The 17,995-nt window shown below is 37.5% G+C and overlaps 1 protein-coding gene across 5 annotated transcripts in view; it reads left to right on the forward strand.

Annotated features, from left to right (window-relative positions):
* The window catches only part of EPHA7 (EPH receptor A7), a 164,514-nt gene that overhangs the window by 120,849 nt on the left and 25,670 nt on the right, over positions 1 to 17,995 (forward strand). For 3 of the 5 annotated variants that reach the window (XM_051614731.1, XM_051614729.1, XM_051614733.1), the window contains exons 7-12: positions 1,090 to 1,258; positions 7,663 to 7,771; positions 8,464 to 8,519; positions 12,674 to 12,799; positions 16,941 to 17,126; positions 17,691 to 17,752. In XM_051614731.1, the coding sequence (XP_051470691.1) occupies positions 1,090 to 1,258; positions 7,663 to 7,771; positions 8,464 to 8,519; positions 12,674 to 12,799; positions 16,941 to 17,126; positions 17,691 to 17,752 (708 nt within the window). The remainder of the gene's footprint in view (positions 1 to 1,089; positions 1,259 to 7,662; positions 7,772 to 8,463; positions 8,520 to 12,673; positions 12,800 to 16,940; positions 17,127 to 17,690; positions 17,753 to 17,995) is intronic. The other 2 variants (XM_051614732.1, XM_051614730.1) reach the window with 1 other exon arrangement.

Here is a 17,995-nt window from a genome sequence, read left to right on the forward strand (position 1 = left end):
TTGGAAAATTTATGGAAATTGTTGCTAGCCAAACTGGTGGGGTTGCTCAAATGACAGTCTGGGCAAGACCCAGAAGAAGCCATTACTGAATCTCAGAAAAGAAATCATCTATGTTACTTTTAACTCTGTACTTCAGCAAAAGCCTTTGGTGCTTTACTGACTCCAAATGGGAAGGTTCTCTGCCATTTCTAGCTGGCGAAGTGCTATTGAAATGAGTTACAGATTTATTCTTTCCCTCTGTATCCATCTCATTAGCAATGCCTTGTACGGCTTATGCTTCTCTGGTCATTTGGTGTATTGAGATGGTTGGTTAATTCATCTCTTCTGCCCTTCAAATCAGGGTTGCATCTGCCACCGAAAATCAACAGGGCTGCACATATCTATGCTGAAAGATAATCTGGATCAGTAAATGTGATGAATAAGTGGAGCTTTTTGTATACCGTAGTGATCTGTAATACAGGTCTTGTATTTGAAAGTGAGTTATTAGTCAGAGGGTTTGTAATCCTACAGTTTCAAATTCGGGGGGTGTCATACTGAGCTTCTTTCTTGATGCCAATAGAGTCAAAACCTGAGAAAAGAGTATAGGTCAGAGAAAAAAAAAAGTGAAAACTGAGTTAAGAATCTTAGAATTTGGTGCAAAATCCAGCCAGTTACACATTGACAGTGTTGTATTTTCTAAAAGCATTGAGAGGTAACAAGGGAAGGTGTTCTTACTATGAAAGAGCAGATGTCCCTGTCCTTTACTTGTTTAAACCCCACAGATCCCTCTGGAAAGCTGTGGTCAAGCAATTTTCTCATGAAAATTTCCCAAATGTAATCGGAGCCAAGAAGCAGTCATTTTAGGTCTGGATGTTTTATGAGTAACAACATGAGCATCCCATTTGAATTTTATGTTACATTTAGAGCTTCACATTGCTTTGACAGTGTTTTGTAATACTCCACAGAGTATGCTTTATTTTTTTATGTTGGGAAAAAAAGCGTTCAACAAATTGAAATAAACTACCCAGGCTGGCTGTCAGTTGCTGATGTGCAACCGTGATAAAATGTGACCTGTAAATGTCATTTAATCTTTTGTCTTATTGTTTCCAGGATCAAAGGGAAAGGACCTACTCAACAGTGAAAACCAAGTCCACTTCAGCTTCTATTAATAACTTAAAGCCAGGAACAGTGTATGTTTTCCAGATCCGTGCTTTTACTGCTGCTGGTTATGGAAATTACAGCCCCAGACTGGATGTTGCTACACTAGAAGAAGCCACAGGTAAACAAGTAGTTTCATGGGAAATGAACACTTTCAGTAGTAGTAGTAAGTAAAGCAAGAAAGGAATAGAGGTACAAATTACACTCTTAAAATTAGCCAGATTTGTAACATACAAGGTTCTTCTCATCTGATATCCTTCTAACACAAAGAAGAAAATTTTCCAATCAAACGTAAACTTCCATCCCTCCCACAAGAGAAGTGAGTAGAGGTGAGTAACAGTACTAGACTCCTGTGTAACCAGGGAGAGGAGGAAAGAGGAACTTTCAGCCCACAGAGGCATCTCCAGATATTTTTTCCTTGTTTGATTTTCTGAAAATGCTGTGCAGTTTAATTTATGTGTGTGTGTCTTGTTTAAGCTGTGTGTCCATCCTTCATGCATTTCGAGTTCACAGGCTAGTTTCAATTTGGTTTAGTATAGAAACGGAGGTCTCAAAGATACTAGGTTTCTTCAAGGCTCTCAAAACCCCCCCATAATGGAAAGTGTGAAGCTAAAGTACAAATTCTTTCAGTACAGTACACCAGGGAATCTGCCTGTGACATCTCAGCAGGAGAAAACATTTTGGGAGAGCTTGTACTTTCCTTGATGCTGAAACCAGTCATGTGCCCTTATTTGTCTAAAAACCACTCTGTTAACTTTACCCACAAATCATGTAGATATCTGATGCATGCTTAAAGAAAATTTTCCACATTTTGAATCTCCAGAATGAAACTCTTCCATCACTGAGACCTGGCAGCCATGAGCCCATTCACGGGAGCTGCCTGTGTCCCTGCCAGCTTCATTTCTCTGTTGCAGATCCAAATTTGGTTACTCTGTTTTGGGTCATTTGCTTCAGGTCGACCTGCCTGCCAGCAGGTCAGCCAGATTTGGATCTGAGAATACATAACCTAGAAAAGGCTCAAAAGGCATAGGTGCCAGTTCTGCTCTCTGCACTTTATGCAGTGTGTCTAAGATGCAGACACACACTATTGCATTTTATTAACTGCAGACAGATGTTTGTGGGTATTCTTCAAACACAGTAGTTATGTCTTGATACCACTTTGGTTCCACACAGAATTTGAAAGCTATCAGTAATTAATAATACTACATATTTAATAGACATAACTGAAATAGCAATTATCATAATAGCAGCAGTAAACTGTAACTGCTAATATTGTTAGCTCTTTGTCTGCTAACATGCTTTCTATCCATGGAGCTCTGCTTTAGAAATAATCCATAGCAGGATGGGAACCTGAGGTACAGCCAGAAGTAATTTCTTATTTTGAGTGGATTTCTGGAAAACAAATTAAAAGTCTGTCATAATCTGTCATAAATTTTTGCTAATTATCTAATTTATTATCTGTAGTCGTTTAAAATTAATAGACCAAAATGTTTCCCCAACAATTTCGTAATTATGTGAGTATTTTTTATATACTGAATGTAAGCATACTGGTAGCCACTAAGATTAGCAAAGATAATTTCAGAGATAAACAATCTTGACTAGAATATGGTGAACATATGGAAGATTAGGAAACCCTAGAATAAATGCATCACTGACCATGCTCATGTACCCTTTTTCTGACTCAGAGGATGAAAAACTACCTATAAACCAGAAACGTTCTTGACTATTGTGCACAGCAGATTTTTCTCGTCACAGGACAGTTTTGTGTTTTGACATGGCACATAAAATGTCCTCTCTTTCCATTAAAGAAACTTCTAAAAGTGGCTTCTTTTCCATTATCTTTAGAGGACATTACAAAATTGAATTCCCATCAAGAATAAGCATCCACAATTTTCTGTATGTGGTTTTCAGAAATAATTAAATTGTTGGTAAAAAGATAGTAAATTCCATTAAATTCTTCCAGAATTGTTTTACACAAAACTATTTATTTCTCATAGATTTATCAGAACTTTCAGGCTAATCAAATTAGTCCTTTGCTAACATTTCAAAGTAAGACCTTTTTGGCTCATTTATAAGAAATATACCTGTACAGGTGAGCAGGAAACCAGGGTTATGCTACAATTAGGAGGCCTTGGCTTCTCATGATTCCAGTAGATTTCTGGATGCAGCTTTTAAAAAAGCAGAAGTATTTAAAAATATGTATATGTATATAGTGAGTGTGTGTGTATATGTATACTTACATGTATGTATGTATATGTAAGAATATGCATAGTGACCATCACAGTCAGCAAGTCATTTTGCCTACCTGAATTTCTCCTGGCACATTAACTGGTTGGCACCATTTGGTTGGCCCTGCTGATTAAGCAGATTTTTCTTAGAATGATAGAGTACCAAGTTGGAAGGGACCTCAAAGGTCATCTGGTCCAACCTTGCTTGGCAAAAGGACCATCTATACAAAATGCCCTGCACCCTGTCCAGTCAAATCTTAAAAGTGTTCAATGTTGGGGAATCCACCACTTCCCCCTGAGAAGATTATTCCAATGGCTGATCATTCTCATTGTGAAAATTTTTCCTCTTTAGTCCAGTTGGAATCTCCTCAGGAGTAACTTGTACCCATTATCCCTCATCTTCTCCGTGTAACTCCTTGTAAAAAGAGATTCTCTGTCTTCTTTGTGGCTGCTCTTCAAATACTGGAACATGGTGATAAGGTGACTCCTTCTCTTCTCAAGGTTGAACAAACCAAATTCTCTCAGCCTTTACTCACGTGGCAGGCTCCCCAGTACTTTGAACATCTATGTGGCCCTTCTCTGGACCCTCTCCAGCCAGTGCACATCTTTTTTGTATAGCAGGGACCAAAACTGGACACAGTGTTCCTGGTGTAGCCTGACAAGCACTTAGTAGAGTGGGATAATGACTTTTTTATCTTTGCTGGAGATGCCCTTGTTGCCCAGCATCCTGTTGGCTTTCTTTGCTGCAGTAGCACAGTGTTCACTCATATTGAGCTTCTTGTCCACCAGAACCCCCAGGTCCCTTTCTAGTAGAGCTGCTTCCCAGCCGAGTACATCCCAATCTGTGCTGCACCCCGAGATTATGTTTTCCTAGATGCAAGACCATACACTTGTCTTTGTTGGACTTCATAAGGTTCTTCTTAGCCCACTTTTCCAGCCTATCCTCCTTTAAGCCCTTCTTGTAGATGGGGATGACGTCTTGTAGATGGGCCTTGTGCTCCAACTTCTGAATTGTGCGAGAAACTGTATGATCTCTTTTCAATGATTGAGGAACTACATCTATTATTCTAATATAATCTGATAAGTGAAATGGGTGTAGTTTACACCTATATTTGCACATATTGCACCTATTGGGCATTGCATACATGTTAATGCTAACCCTTCAAATTTAGGAAGTAAAAATGCCATATAAAGGTAGGCTATTTCTATTCCATACCGTGTTTGCCACAGATCAAAGTACTTTTAATAATTGTATTTTTTGTTAGAATCATTGCTGGTTGTTAGAGACACAAGTAACTCAGGAAGAAAATATAAATCCATAGAATATCAGTTAAGTTGTAATTTTATCTTTTGATTCCCTGCAGTATTTAAAAGTTATATTAATTGACTTTTAGCCAGTGGATCTGAAGGATCTGTAACTGAAGGAGTTTGGCACTTGTTACAGCTCTCACTGTTAAAGTAAAAGGACTCAGCACAACCTGATGTGAAGAAGACTTCAGTTTCTTGAAAGGATGAAGTAATATGCAGATGTAAAATTTATTCCTAATGTCTGAAATAACACTACCATAAAATTTTATATGACATAAAGAATAACATTTAAGAAAGTAACGTGTGGGCCACATGAATCCAAATAATCATTAAAGCTTTCATTGTGGACTTCATCGGGAATTCTTTTCTGCAAATCATACATTTCAGTTTGCTTGCGTCATAAAATGTTCCTGGAGGAGCAGCACAGCTTTTACAGCTGATCTCCTGTTTTAAATCATCCAAGGTGTTTGGATGGCCATTCCCAATGCTTCCAACCATATCCTTAAAAGGTAGCTTTAACTGCTTTAAACTAAACATTGCCTCATTCATTTAAATATGCAAATATCATAACATCAGAATAGGTATCACCTGTAGCTGATTGCCCAACTACCAGGTCCCTGCCTTGCCCTCTGAGTCTGAGCACAGCTTCAGCAGAGGTAAGGGCAGACTTCAAAGTCCTTCTGGTGCTTCCCTGCCACCACCACTGTGGAAGCACCAGTAATGGGTAGCCATGCTGTGCACCCCCTGAAAGGATTATTTGCACCCCAAAATCATTCCTCTAAGGACACTCTAGCTTCTTTATCAGAAGCTGCATTTTCATTCACCCGTACACTAACAGACTGAGTTAATCACACAGGAGGGGAAGAAGCACAGAGAACCTGAACAGGGACAGGTGTCTTAGGCTGCTGCTGCTGAATTCATACCAAACCAGGCCACAGTCAGACCTTTTTTTTCAAAAAAAAAACAACCCGACATATATACAAAAAAAAAAAAATAAAAAAAAAAAATATATATATATAAAAGTACATCATACATTTTATTCCACCTAACTTGCCAGTTGGCCAGTGTACCATACCACCAGGATTTTCCAGGTACCAAATAGCATCCTCAGCCTGCTTCCAGGATGTGGCAGTACCCAAAATCTGAGACAGTTATGCAGAGCAACACACGCATGTCAACCTCTGTGCACTCAGCTTGGCTGCTAGATTAGGTGACAGACTGGGATGGGTATTTTTTGCAGACTCTGTTAGATGGATGCAGCTTTACATCCTGGCCATTGTAACAGGATGACTTCCAAGTGAGGTTTGCACTGAAGTTAAGAGAGAGAAGGAAACAGGTTTGGGAAATTATCCATTTTGTGTAAGACTGACATTCCCATGTTTGGGATTGCCTGCTTTGATGGCCTGATGGTGTTACAGGAACCAGAGTTGTAATACTTATGCCCCTACACTCTTGCATGAGAGTGACCACTGATTTCCTAAAAGTTACACAAATGAGGTATGTGCAGGCCTGAAGTAGCATCCTTCTGACCTAGGTATCTCAGAAGGTTATAACTACTCAAAAAACCCATCTTTTCTTTTCAGTTAAAAACCAATATGAATGATGAGATCTTCCTTACCTGCATTAGATAGAACACAGAAAAATTGCAGTGTTTCTTTAGGAAATGAACAGGGGGGAAAGGGAAAGAAAATTCCCTCTCAATGCATATTATTCCCTATCTGTGTAGATTAACAAGAGATGTTATTTTTGGGGGAAGCAACTGGTACAGGTCAGTGAAAAAAAAAACATGTTGATTGGCCCACTTCTCACAAGACGGAGCAAAGAAAGGACTGGGTTGTTTGTTTCTATGGGAACCTCTTAAGTCTGCGACAGGAACCCGATTCTTTGGAGTTCATAAAATCCTTGTGTAGACATTTGTGTTCAGTCACCACTACCAGCAGTCAAACATATTAACATACCATCTACAATTTAATCAGCTACCAGTGTTTTGTTTTGTTTTTTTCCCCCCCTCTTTTCTCTCTCTGCTGCTACCAGATGACTCACACTTTCATAGTCCCTTGCTCAGCAGCACTGCCTGATGTCTTCTCCTTTTTTCTCAGTCCCTTGGGCTGGATCCTCACTGTTACAAACCAGCATAGCTCCACAGAGTTCAGCAGAGTGTGCTCATCTAATTCAACTGAGTATACGGCCACTCTCATTAGATGTCAGGCAACCAATGTATTTAACAAACCTGGAGGTTTCTCAGGCTAAGTATTTACATCCTCAGTGTACATTAATGTGACATGAATCTATTTGCATATATTAATAGCATTGCATATCTGAATAAAAAGAGCGATAATGTGTGGATATTTTAGCATGTAAATGTAAGGTCTCTGAAGCATGGAGAATTCCATTTTGTATATCTGGAAGCACCTTTTTGTTGTTAACAGAAACAAATTATAAGTAATAATAGCAATTTACAGTGATTAATAGCAGTAAGAGATAAAAATATGCTAACTAGGAAATTTGTGTTTATAGATGGTGTTTAATCTCAAACATTCCTATAGTTAAGACACTATTTCCTGGGGTACCATCAACGTCATGTCAAACAGTTTTAGAGGGAGAGGATAGGAACAGACTCTTCAGGGAATATTCTCCTACTGGCCTTCCTTACAAGGATATCCAGGTCTTTAGGACAGAGTCAACCACTGAGCAGAACTGAAGGTGGCACGGCTATAGGAGGGAGTGGAAGTGGCTGATGGCTTGTACTTGGCTAATGCCTTGGCCAATGGCTGTACTGCTTTGACCGAGTCAATTCCAGCATAATCCCTTTCATTCCCTGTAGACAATCATTATCTCATCCAGCATTTGGATGAATTTCCAATGGAAGCCCATCTTTAGACTAACTTTATCAATTTTAGTCTGTAATTTATAAAGGTTTACCTAATTTTTGCAGTTCCTCTGTAGGGAATAATTTTTAACTAATCTCTGCACTGTGCTCTGTTTGCAGCCACGGCTGTTTCCAGTGAACAGAATCCTGTTATTATCATAGCTGTGGTTGCTGTGGCAGGAACCATCATTCTGGTCTTCATGGTGTTTGGATTCATCATTGGGCGAAGGTATTGCACCTTGCATAGGCATAAACACATCTGACCTTACTCCTGTGAACTCTTGTGACATAGTCTACTCTGGGATGGTAATTTTCAAACTGAAACACAAGTTATTTTTATCAAGGACAGTTTTTATTTAAATTATTTAATTAGTTGTGCAGTTTGTCCTCTTACTTTAGAAATACACATGTAAATCAAGATGTTCTCTTTGTCCTATGTAAATGTGCAGTAAAAGGAACCCCTAGCACGTTCTTTACCTGTACTCCTCAAAGTCCCTTTTTTGTTCAGTTTGCTTATGTGGAGAAGTCTCACACTTTATCTGATCAGCCTTTAAATGACTTTACATTCCAGAAAAAGAGGCACAGCAGTAAGCTAAAGAATACATTAACGTAAAACTGTGTTCTGCTTTCAAGTTCTTTAATCCTCTGTTTTATCCGTAGAAGCTTTTAAACAGAACTAGAATTTTCTCTTTAGGACCTGCCCCAACTGGTATTTGATAAAAAAACCTTTTGATTGGATCTGTTCATGATTTATTTAAAACTCTGCTGTCAAGAGACTTACAGCTGAAACTTTCAAAGGGCCTACAGGAGTTAGGTGTCTGGTGCCTGAAAATCCCAGCCTGCAAAGCTAATGTTGTCAGGGCTTTAGATGTGGGGCTATAAATCATTATTTACCAGTAAAACTGGTGTCTTTCTTTTCAGGCATTGTGGCTATAGCAAGGCTGATCAAGAAGGGGATGAAGAACTTTACTTTCATTGTAAGTGTTTTGCTTTTTTTTTCCTCCTTTGAAAATTCCCAACTGCAGTAGTGTAGACAATACTAAAAAAAATCACTTCATGAAAGACGAAGACATAAGAAATTAAAAAATGCTGTGTAAATAGCAAGTGGGAAGTTAAACACTACAAAAATATGACCCACACAAAAAAAATGCAGATTAAAGTCAACATTACTCATGCAGATGGTTTTACTTCCATACACATGTATGATATACTGTTGTTTTCATTCTGCCTTTTTTTTTAAATTTTAGTTGCTTTGAATAAATGTTTCACCTTGTCCTAATGAACCCTCTGAGGTGCAGTATTTGAGAGAACTGTGGCTAAGTCATTATATGATCTTTACGTCAGGGAAATTTCAGATTAGGAAAGTGTGGGTCACTGCATCACCCTGGTGAAGCTGTTCTGCTCAGTTGTTTTCTGCTACTGAAAATACTGTAGCATCAATATTTACAAAACAATGTCTTTAAAAAAAGAATATTTAACATGAAAAGGAAGGTCAACTACTTCGTTACTGTTCTCTGTTCTAGAGTCACTTGCCTAGTAAAGAACAGCAACTAAAGCCTCTCCTTAAAATCACAGCTACTGTCTGAACTTATGTTAGAACCCTGGGAAAACTAAATAAAATACATATTTCTTGGGTTACTGGCAACTGAAAAAATGATGGAAGAGAAAGACTTACGCAAGAATAGTTTCAGTTTTATCAAAATATTGTTTAAAAAAGTTTATTATTCTAGACTGTTCTAATTTCAGTTGTAATATCATTTTAACATGAGAAATTAAAACTGTTTTCATTTCCTTTAGAATCAGTCATTAATTCAGTCTGAAATTGCAAGTTCACATACTAGAATTAATCTGAATATAAATTCTGACACAGAACAATGCCTGGGTTTCCACTCTTCTCCCGTATCTGATAACTCTCATATCAGTAGAACTTGCCGTTTAGTCATGGTATATTGTGTATAGCCTTTGTTATCTTACCAATATTTGCAGCTGTAGCTTAAATGCATCAGATTTATTTTTTTATAAAAGCAATACAGTTTATCTTAGTTTATATATGTTAAAATCATGATAATATAATATCACATGGAGAATGAGGTAGCCACTAGTCGCATATTTATAGCATCTTCTCAATGCACACATCTTCAAATGAGTAGTTCTAGTGAAAGTTCCATAAAATCAGATCAAGGTTTCTGTTTCACCTTTCTGCCCTGAAAAAATCAGATCAGCTGGCAATTGTTCATGCTCCTGGAATTTGGGTGTGTTGCTACCTAAATCCTAGAATCATAAAATTGTTTGATTGCGAAAGACCTTTAAGATCACCAAATCCAACTTTAAACCCAGGACTGCCAAGTCCACCACTAAACTATGTCCCTAAGCAGCCACATCTACACGTCTATTAAATATCTCCAGGGCAGTGATTCAGTCACTTTCCTGGGCAGCCTGTTCCAATGCTTGACAGCCCTTTCAGTGAAGAAATTTTTCCTAATATCCAATCTAAATCCCCCCTGGCACAACTTTAGGCTATTTCCTCTTGTTCTATTACTTGTTAGTTGGGAGGAAAGACCAGTGAGTATTAAAGTAAGTAGTGACATAAATGCAGTTTTGGTCAATCAATTAATGATCTGTGCAAGAAAGCTGGAAACTAATAATGGAATCAGAATTATATATAATTCACCTTGCAGTGAAGCTGTTTTTTAAGAAGTCATAAAAATCTGATATTTCTTAAATGTTACTATTCTGGGAGTGATGGATTTGAAATTTGCCTCTCTTAGATACATTATAAGCTTTTCATGTCTTCAGAAAAGCTACTGCTTTCAGTTTTAACATCCCCATTATGTCCTTGAAGGAACAGATCAATTATGTATTCTTGTATGTCAGTATATAAACAAAAGGAATATGCTAGCTAAATAATTTCTTTCCTCCTCTCCATTATCAGTGACATTTTTTTATTCAGTGACAGTGTAAATGAATTAATATGAAAGCTGTTACTTAATGATTAATAGATGATCCAGGAATGCTGGGACTTTATAACTGTTCATTTCCCTCATTTTATTTTCAAGATGTCTGGTTCTCCAGCAAATCAGTCAAAACAGTTAACATACACAGTCTTTTTTAAATCATAGCACCAGATATAAAACACTTTTCTCCAAGCTAGTTTTTAATCATCTATAGATTGAAGATTTAGTATTTAATTTTATTTTATAACTATGTATAGAATGAGACTGAACCCAGTGTTGAAGATAACAGCTTAGTTACAGAGCTGTGAGCACCAGTTTGGTGTCCTTTTACTCCATAATACCTAGACAACCTTCTTCTGTGCTGAGGTACCAGATTTTCAAAAACATAACTTAAAACATAGACACTTAACTGAAAAACTTACAAGTAACTATTTTTTAAAACAGGCTTTATAGCACTATATTTAATGGAGTATTATATATATCATATCAATCCCCATCAACTTTCTGTGACCTAAGGTGCTACACTTGAAGATACAAGTACAATGGGGGAGTTTAGTCAAGCAATTCAGATTTATATTTGGTTTCCTCCTACCATTTTCTTCTAACAATATCTTCAAATTCAGGCCAGCATTATTTCATGTTGGCATGCCTGGATAGCCTTGGCCTGTCAAAATGTTTTATGACAGCTTGAATAAAGAACTATCACAGGCCCACTTGAGATTCACAAGGTTACCTCCAGTCCAGGCCCCTTATCACAAACACAGGAGGAAAGCTCCTTCTCGTCTCCCTGCCTGCAAGCACTATTGCAGGGGGTTAACTTACTGCTTTCTTCTATTTTTCTCTAGTAATTTTTCGGTTTAAATAACACCTATAATTAAAAAAAATTGTAGCATCATCAATACAATTGGAAGAACACCTATTTAAATTCATATTATGGCAGATAATAACATCTGGGCAACATTTCAAATAATTTCTCTCAATGACAATTCATTAGATTACTCAAACAATTTCTCTAGCTTTCTCCATCTTATGATGATTTGGAATATTTTTGGTCACTAATACCATCTAAAACATAAATACACATGATTACTAAGCTATTTTTCAATATATTTTCAAATTTAAAATGTTTTCTGTTCAGTTAAAGATTGCAAAGCAACCATAAATTATTTATGTTTTGTATTGACCTCTGATACTATTCTTGTATACAAGTATATCAATTATCAGAGGAACATTCTTGCATTTTCGTATTGAGTTTTGATTCACTGATTTAATTAAAGCTCAGGACTGTAATCCTTGTGAGCCAAATTTATTTCAAAAAAATGCTTGATTAATAGATTCCCAAGGTTGTTCTACTTTCTCCAGAAGAGCAAGAAATAGTTTTCCTGAATCAGCAACAAACTAAGAGAAAAAAATAAATGCTGGCCAGAGTGCTACGCTACCTGAGTTGCACTAAGTGCTATGCTGAAGAAAGAGGAAGCAAACACCAAATTGCTGTGTATTATACACTTAGGTGCTTGAGAGAGGGAATTATTGTGTCACAAAGTCCACTTTCCCTTCCTATGCCCTTTACAAGTTTAATAGAAGGGTTTCTCATGTTCATGTTCTAATCTAAGAAACCTACCTAAGGACATCAATGCTAAGTGCCGTGAGTAGTTTAGCTTGGCTATTGCTACAGTCTGTAGATAATATTATATTCAGTAAATAAAATAAATTGAACTAAGTGGAGGAGCCTTTCAAATCCTGCTAGAAAACAGAGGTAACATAAATGAATGCTGTGTACACAACCTGGGAAAAGGGGAGAAGCTGTCCTTACATGGAAAAGAAAGTTTCCCTTCCTCCACTGCTCTTATACTCCTTCTACTGCTTTATTTTTGCTCCCACTCAACCCTTGCATTTTATTCCGTTGAGCACTGTTTAATATTTATTACTTCTTTCACTTCAAGGTGGAGATGCAGACGCTAATGTTAGTCATTTTTAGAGATGGGATTGTATTCTTGTGTCAGCATGCTTGCAGATGATGCCTAAAACTGAAGTTGCCTCTCAGAGCAGCTCTTACCCAGGCAGTGTGGATGCAGGTTCACTCTTCCAAGGAGCACTCTGCATAATGCAATTCCTGGGCTGACTGCACAATAAGTGCCTTTGCTTCATCACAGTCATGCTTTCTTACATCATTACAGTTAAATTTCCAGGCACCAAAACCTACATTGACCCTGAAACCTACGAGGACCCAAATAGAGCTGTCCATCAATTCGCCAAGGAGCTAGATGCCTCTTGTATTAAAATTGAGCGTGTGATTGGTGCAGGTAAGGCTGCTGTGGCTTCCTGATTCAACTGTTCCATTTAGCTGGGATCGAAACTCATACATCATAATGACAGGCAAATAATTATACCTCAAGTACAGAAGAACTTTTGGCGTTTGCCAGAGTGGTTGAGGGCAATGAAGCTGCACTTGCTTCTAAAATGTAAAAATAAATGGGGAAAAAAACACAACAAAAACCAAATAAGCAAATTAAGAGTCTTGCTTGACATTGAAAGCTTGTGGGTTTCCAATTCTGTATCTGCTGTTAAAAATGTAACTAGGGGGGGAGGGGGACAGTTTTGCTGCCTGTTATTTACTGTCGAGTAAAGTTGTTAGGCATGAGTGCAAATTCTGCTCCCTTTCCATTTGCAAGAGGGCTTTTTGACCTCTGAATTTTTGTTCATGTGAGTAAGGAAAACTGTCTGCAGCACCAAATCTTAAATACAGACTAGGAAGATCTTGTTTCTATATAACAAAATCTTCCCTAAGGCTGTTTTTTGTTCTTCCTTTTTTCTTTTTGATATTTTATGAATACAGAAAGTTATTGTTTAACTTCTCTTGACTGATTGTAATTGCACCAGCATTACATTGCTTTTCTTCCTCTTGAACTGTCTACCACCTACTTAAGCCATGGAGTTCATGCTCTAAAAAGGCAGTTTCATTTGTTTGCATTAATAAGATATGTGACATTTTTATTGCACTACTCCATGTAGTGAAATTAAGTTTCTGTGGGTAAGAAAAATATCAAATGCCTTGGATTCCTGGAGGAAATGTTCTTTTGCTTTCCTGTTGTTTTATAAAAGTGTTAGTAGAATACTTATAAAATCACCCTGTAGTTTGGCGTGCACTGTAAATTACATATTGAGCTGTTATTTAAAAAGGTTTAAATAATATATTATTTAAAAATAAGAAATATCTCTAAAATAAGATAGTTTAAATGTAAAAAAAAATCTTTACACTTAGAATTCGCAATGTATGTATAAAGTAAGCTCACTCATGTTGAATCATGTCTTAATCAAGGAGTAGTACTGTTGAAATGAACAACACTGCTGAGCAAATTATTCCTCCCAATGAGTAAGAGCAAAAGAATCCAGGCCTTGCTAACTAGTAATTTTTGTAATGTTAGAATGGCAGCATCTGTTCTAATAAACACACAATATACAAGATTTAAATTCGAGATTAGCATAGAAAAATTACAGAGCCTTATCTTTTGCTTTGAGTTACAAAACTATCAGCACAGGAACAGCTCAGAGCACAGTTAAGTTCGGTTGGACTTTGCCTGTGCCTTCATAACCAGATGCTGAAAACGCTTCAGTTGCAAAGGCTAAAAATGTATTTTATCTGTTCTGACAGAGTAATTCCAGAATGTTAATTTTGTTGACTGCAGGTGAATTCGTTCTTGATTTTAATGAGTATAACTGATAGCAGAAGAGCTAACGTGTGTCAGTAGTCATTCTGAAGAAAGCTAATTAGAAGTGCTATGGTGAAAGCATATTGTATATGGGGTTTAGCTATGGCTTTAACCTGTTCTTGTAGATAGCAAACAGGAGTGAAATGAAATGCAGTCCAGAAACAAGAGAATGTTAAAAGACCCAAAGAAGCAGCTGAAAAGCCACTTAGCAGTCTCAATATGCATCAGCAATGCCAGCCACGTCAGCTATTGAGTTGTGCCATGTCTCTCTCAGACAAACAGGGTGCAAGTATGCTTGTGCTCAATTTGCATGAGTGATATGTGCTTTCCTTGCCAACGTTTTCATTACCATCCCACTGTGGCCACCTGTCAGATACAGAATATGGTGTCCACTATGTTGAGTCCTTCTTCGTACCACACATCCTTTGTTACAGCCTCTTCTTTGTTGACATGCTGAGCTAGTGGCTCTGTGGCTGTGCAGTATTCTCGCTCTTGTTGACATATTTTCTATATCCTTTTTGGGAATAATTTCAGCTGAATATACAGTTTTTTTGGGAATAAAAGTAGTTAATTGGCTAGCATCCTGGCCTGAAATGCATCACATACAAGTTCAAGTTTCTGGTTTGCCTGAGTGTGAGTGATCTGCTTTTGGAAATGAGTCAAAATCAGATCACAGAGAGTTAAACCTTAGTGTCTCCCATGCCAAGTGTCCTAATTACCTGGCTCCGAATTATCATATACAGAGACACACACTTATGTTCTTGTTTTCAACATGGAAAAAAAGTAAACTTGGAAGATACTGCTAGAGAAAATTTTTATCATTTTGAACGTTCTTGTAGCTAGGAGCTGTGAGTGAGGTGAGTGATGACTCCATTAGTAGTCATCCATACTGGTAAGCAAGGGCAGGAGTGAGGTTAAGGCACCATGTTAAGGGCGTGAGCAGCATGTTGTTACATATATATCAGCCATGCTTTGTGGTATTCATAGCTATGAGGTGGATATTCAGACCATGACACCAATGTCCAAGCAAGGATGGTTGAGACAAGTGCCTCACCTGTGCAGGTAGCAACAGTTTTACTCTGTCTGGCCTATTAGTTCAGGCACAGCACGGTGCTAACAGAGGTGTGTGGAGTTGATTTGAGCTAACCTTAATTCACCTAGTGTAGAACAGAGGGAGAGGAATTTGATTTTGTATGCAGTCATCTCTTATGAGATTTGTAAAACCAGCCATGCTGAGTGGAGATTTGCCCAAACAAGTCAGTAGGAAATACTAAGGTTTGGCCAAAGTTCTACCCTTGTGGTTGGAGAACAGTGAAGCTAAGGCCTTTTTTCCTTCATTGAGTTCTGTTGTTGGGGGTGACAGGAAAACAGTAGTCTTGGAACAGTGACGGTGTCCTAAGCAGAATTCATCCATCCACTTCAGCGTCTACTTCTTCAGGTATTCAGCATCTCTCTCTTCCAGGCATACCTCTCTCTCCACTGCCAGCCAGATGCCTTGCCAGCCTATATGTGCCTTTAAGTCCTGATCCTATCAGGTTTCTGAGAACCTCAGCCTGTGTCGAAAAGGGATTCTCTAATCAAAGTCTCTTGTGATTTTTCTAATTAAATAATTTCTTTTCAGCCCTCACCCTATAATGCCTTGGATGTAGGCATGTCTTCATACTTGTGTATACTCAGTAGCTTAATGTTAAGGCACTCCATAGGTATGCAGAAGATAAAATTTTTACTTGCTTTGTTTTGGAGGAGAGATTTGGATCTATATCTCCCATACTCCAGATAAATCTGCAAAGTACCATATTATAAAATATTGTTGCAACGAATCTTTCTCTTTTTGAAGAGGTATTCCCCTTTATTCAGTATAAGATATGTTACTAGCCTTTTCTCCTATATATCCCAAGGGACTTTTCTTCCTGGGTACAGAATAGGAGGTCTCTCTTTCTTTGTTGACACGGCTGTGAGGCAAGGGATGATCCTTAAATCTTTCCCAATCTCAGTAATAGTGCCATTCAGCTTCACATCTCACATGCTTCAATTCTCTTTGCTGTCCAATGGAGTCCAATTACTTGTCTTCCTAATCATGGTTGTTCAGATGGGTTTTTTTTGTATTCTTGATGGCTTCCTTCTTCAAATTCCAATTGTTGGTTAGTTTTGAAGCCTTAAACATTTTACAAACTTCCAGCATTTGCTTGCATTTGTTTAATGTAACGAAATTACCATAAGTCACACCTCTCATTTCATAATCTGCAAAGTAAATTATCCTGCTTGAAGGTAATAATGTAGTGCTTCATTTAACACCATAACGATGTTAAATTAAAAGCAGCTTTGAAAGAGCTGCCTTTTGAAGGAAAAAAACCAACACTGAATCTAAAGATAGCAAGGAAGCCATGTAGAACAGAATGACATTTTCATGGTGTTACCGTTTCTGTAATAGTATATTCTTATCAAAGCCACTTCATTTTTATTTCCTTTTATTGAAAAAGTAACAAATTACTAACAAGCGTTTTAAAAGATTCAAATCATAGTCCTCTAGATTGGCTTTATGTGGTGTTCACTCCATAACGTAGTCAGCAATTCATTTAAAGCACATGCCTGTGTGTGTGTTCCTAAGTAATCTATTTCAAATATGCACACTCACTTGTTAAATGTAAACACACACTCAAGCAGCTAGTTGAATCAAGGCCTAAAAAGAATATCAATAGTTGGAGTAATTCAGCATTGATCTACTTCATTGTAGGAGAGTTTGGTGAAGTGTGCAGTGGACGTCTGAAACTTCCTGGCAAGAGAGATGTTGCAGTAGCCATAAAAACTCTGAAGGTTGGCTACACTGAAAAGCAAAGGAGAGATTTCCTGTGTGAAGCAAGTATCATGGGACAATTCGACCACCCCAACGTTGTTCACTTAGAAGGGGTCGTTACCAGAGGTAAGCAGTGGCTCCACCTGTCAGTCAAATAACAACATAATGGCAAAAATTACTTTAGCTTATTCATGGTCAAAGATTCAAATTATAAAAAGGCTGAACACTCCTAATGCATTTTCTCCTGTTGCGTAACTAACTTAAACAATACTTACTTTATGCTACAACCTGAGGAAAAAAATTAGGATGCATGCATGATTAAAAGATGAAGTACTTTGAAATACATTCCTTTTCTAGTTTCATTTAGCCTCAAAGACCATGGAGAGAGATAAGGTTTCTTACATCCTTTCATGTTATCTGAAGTGCCATTATTCCAGAGTCCTGTTCACACAGCAGGAGTTAGGAGAACACACTGACATTTTGATTTGTATGGTTTAATTTTGTGAATTATGACCACGTTCCATGCAGACGTTTAAGAACTTGTTAGAGCTCAGTAACAGTGCTGGAGGCCTCCAAAATGTTCATTGTCTCAATGATTCAGTGCTTCAAAGAATAACGTGTTTTTTTCAAAAAAAGCCACTCCATTTGTGTTACAGTTTCTCAAACAAAATATGTATTTTTTCCTTTCAGGGAAACCAGTCATGATTGTAATAGAATACATGGAGAATGGGGCCTTAGATGCATTTCTTAGGGTGAGTATCCAGGTGAAAACATATATAAAAATATTTTAAGTGGCATATATTATATATTGTCACTTTTAAAACTGTGGTTTCATGTAAGTGCATATGTATTTGCATACATGCATAATATTCATATAATTAAAATGGTTTTCAGGCTGAAATGGACCTTGACAAATGCTAGCAGTTCTTTCAGCAAAACCAGATTAGAAATGAGAGGCTCAGACAGGATCACATCGACATATTCTAGGACTTTAG

Source organism: Apus apus, chromosome 3, assembly GCF_020740795.1.
Source record: "Apus apus isolate bApuApu2 chromosome 3, bApuApu2.pri.cur, whole genome shotgun sequence".
Classification (NCBI taxonomy): domain Eukaryota; kingdom Metazoa; phylum Chordata; class Aves; order Apodiformes; family Apodidae; genus Apus; species Apus apus.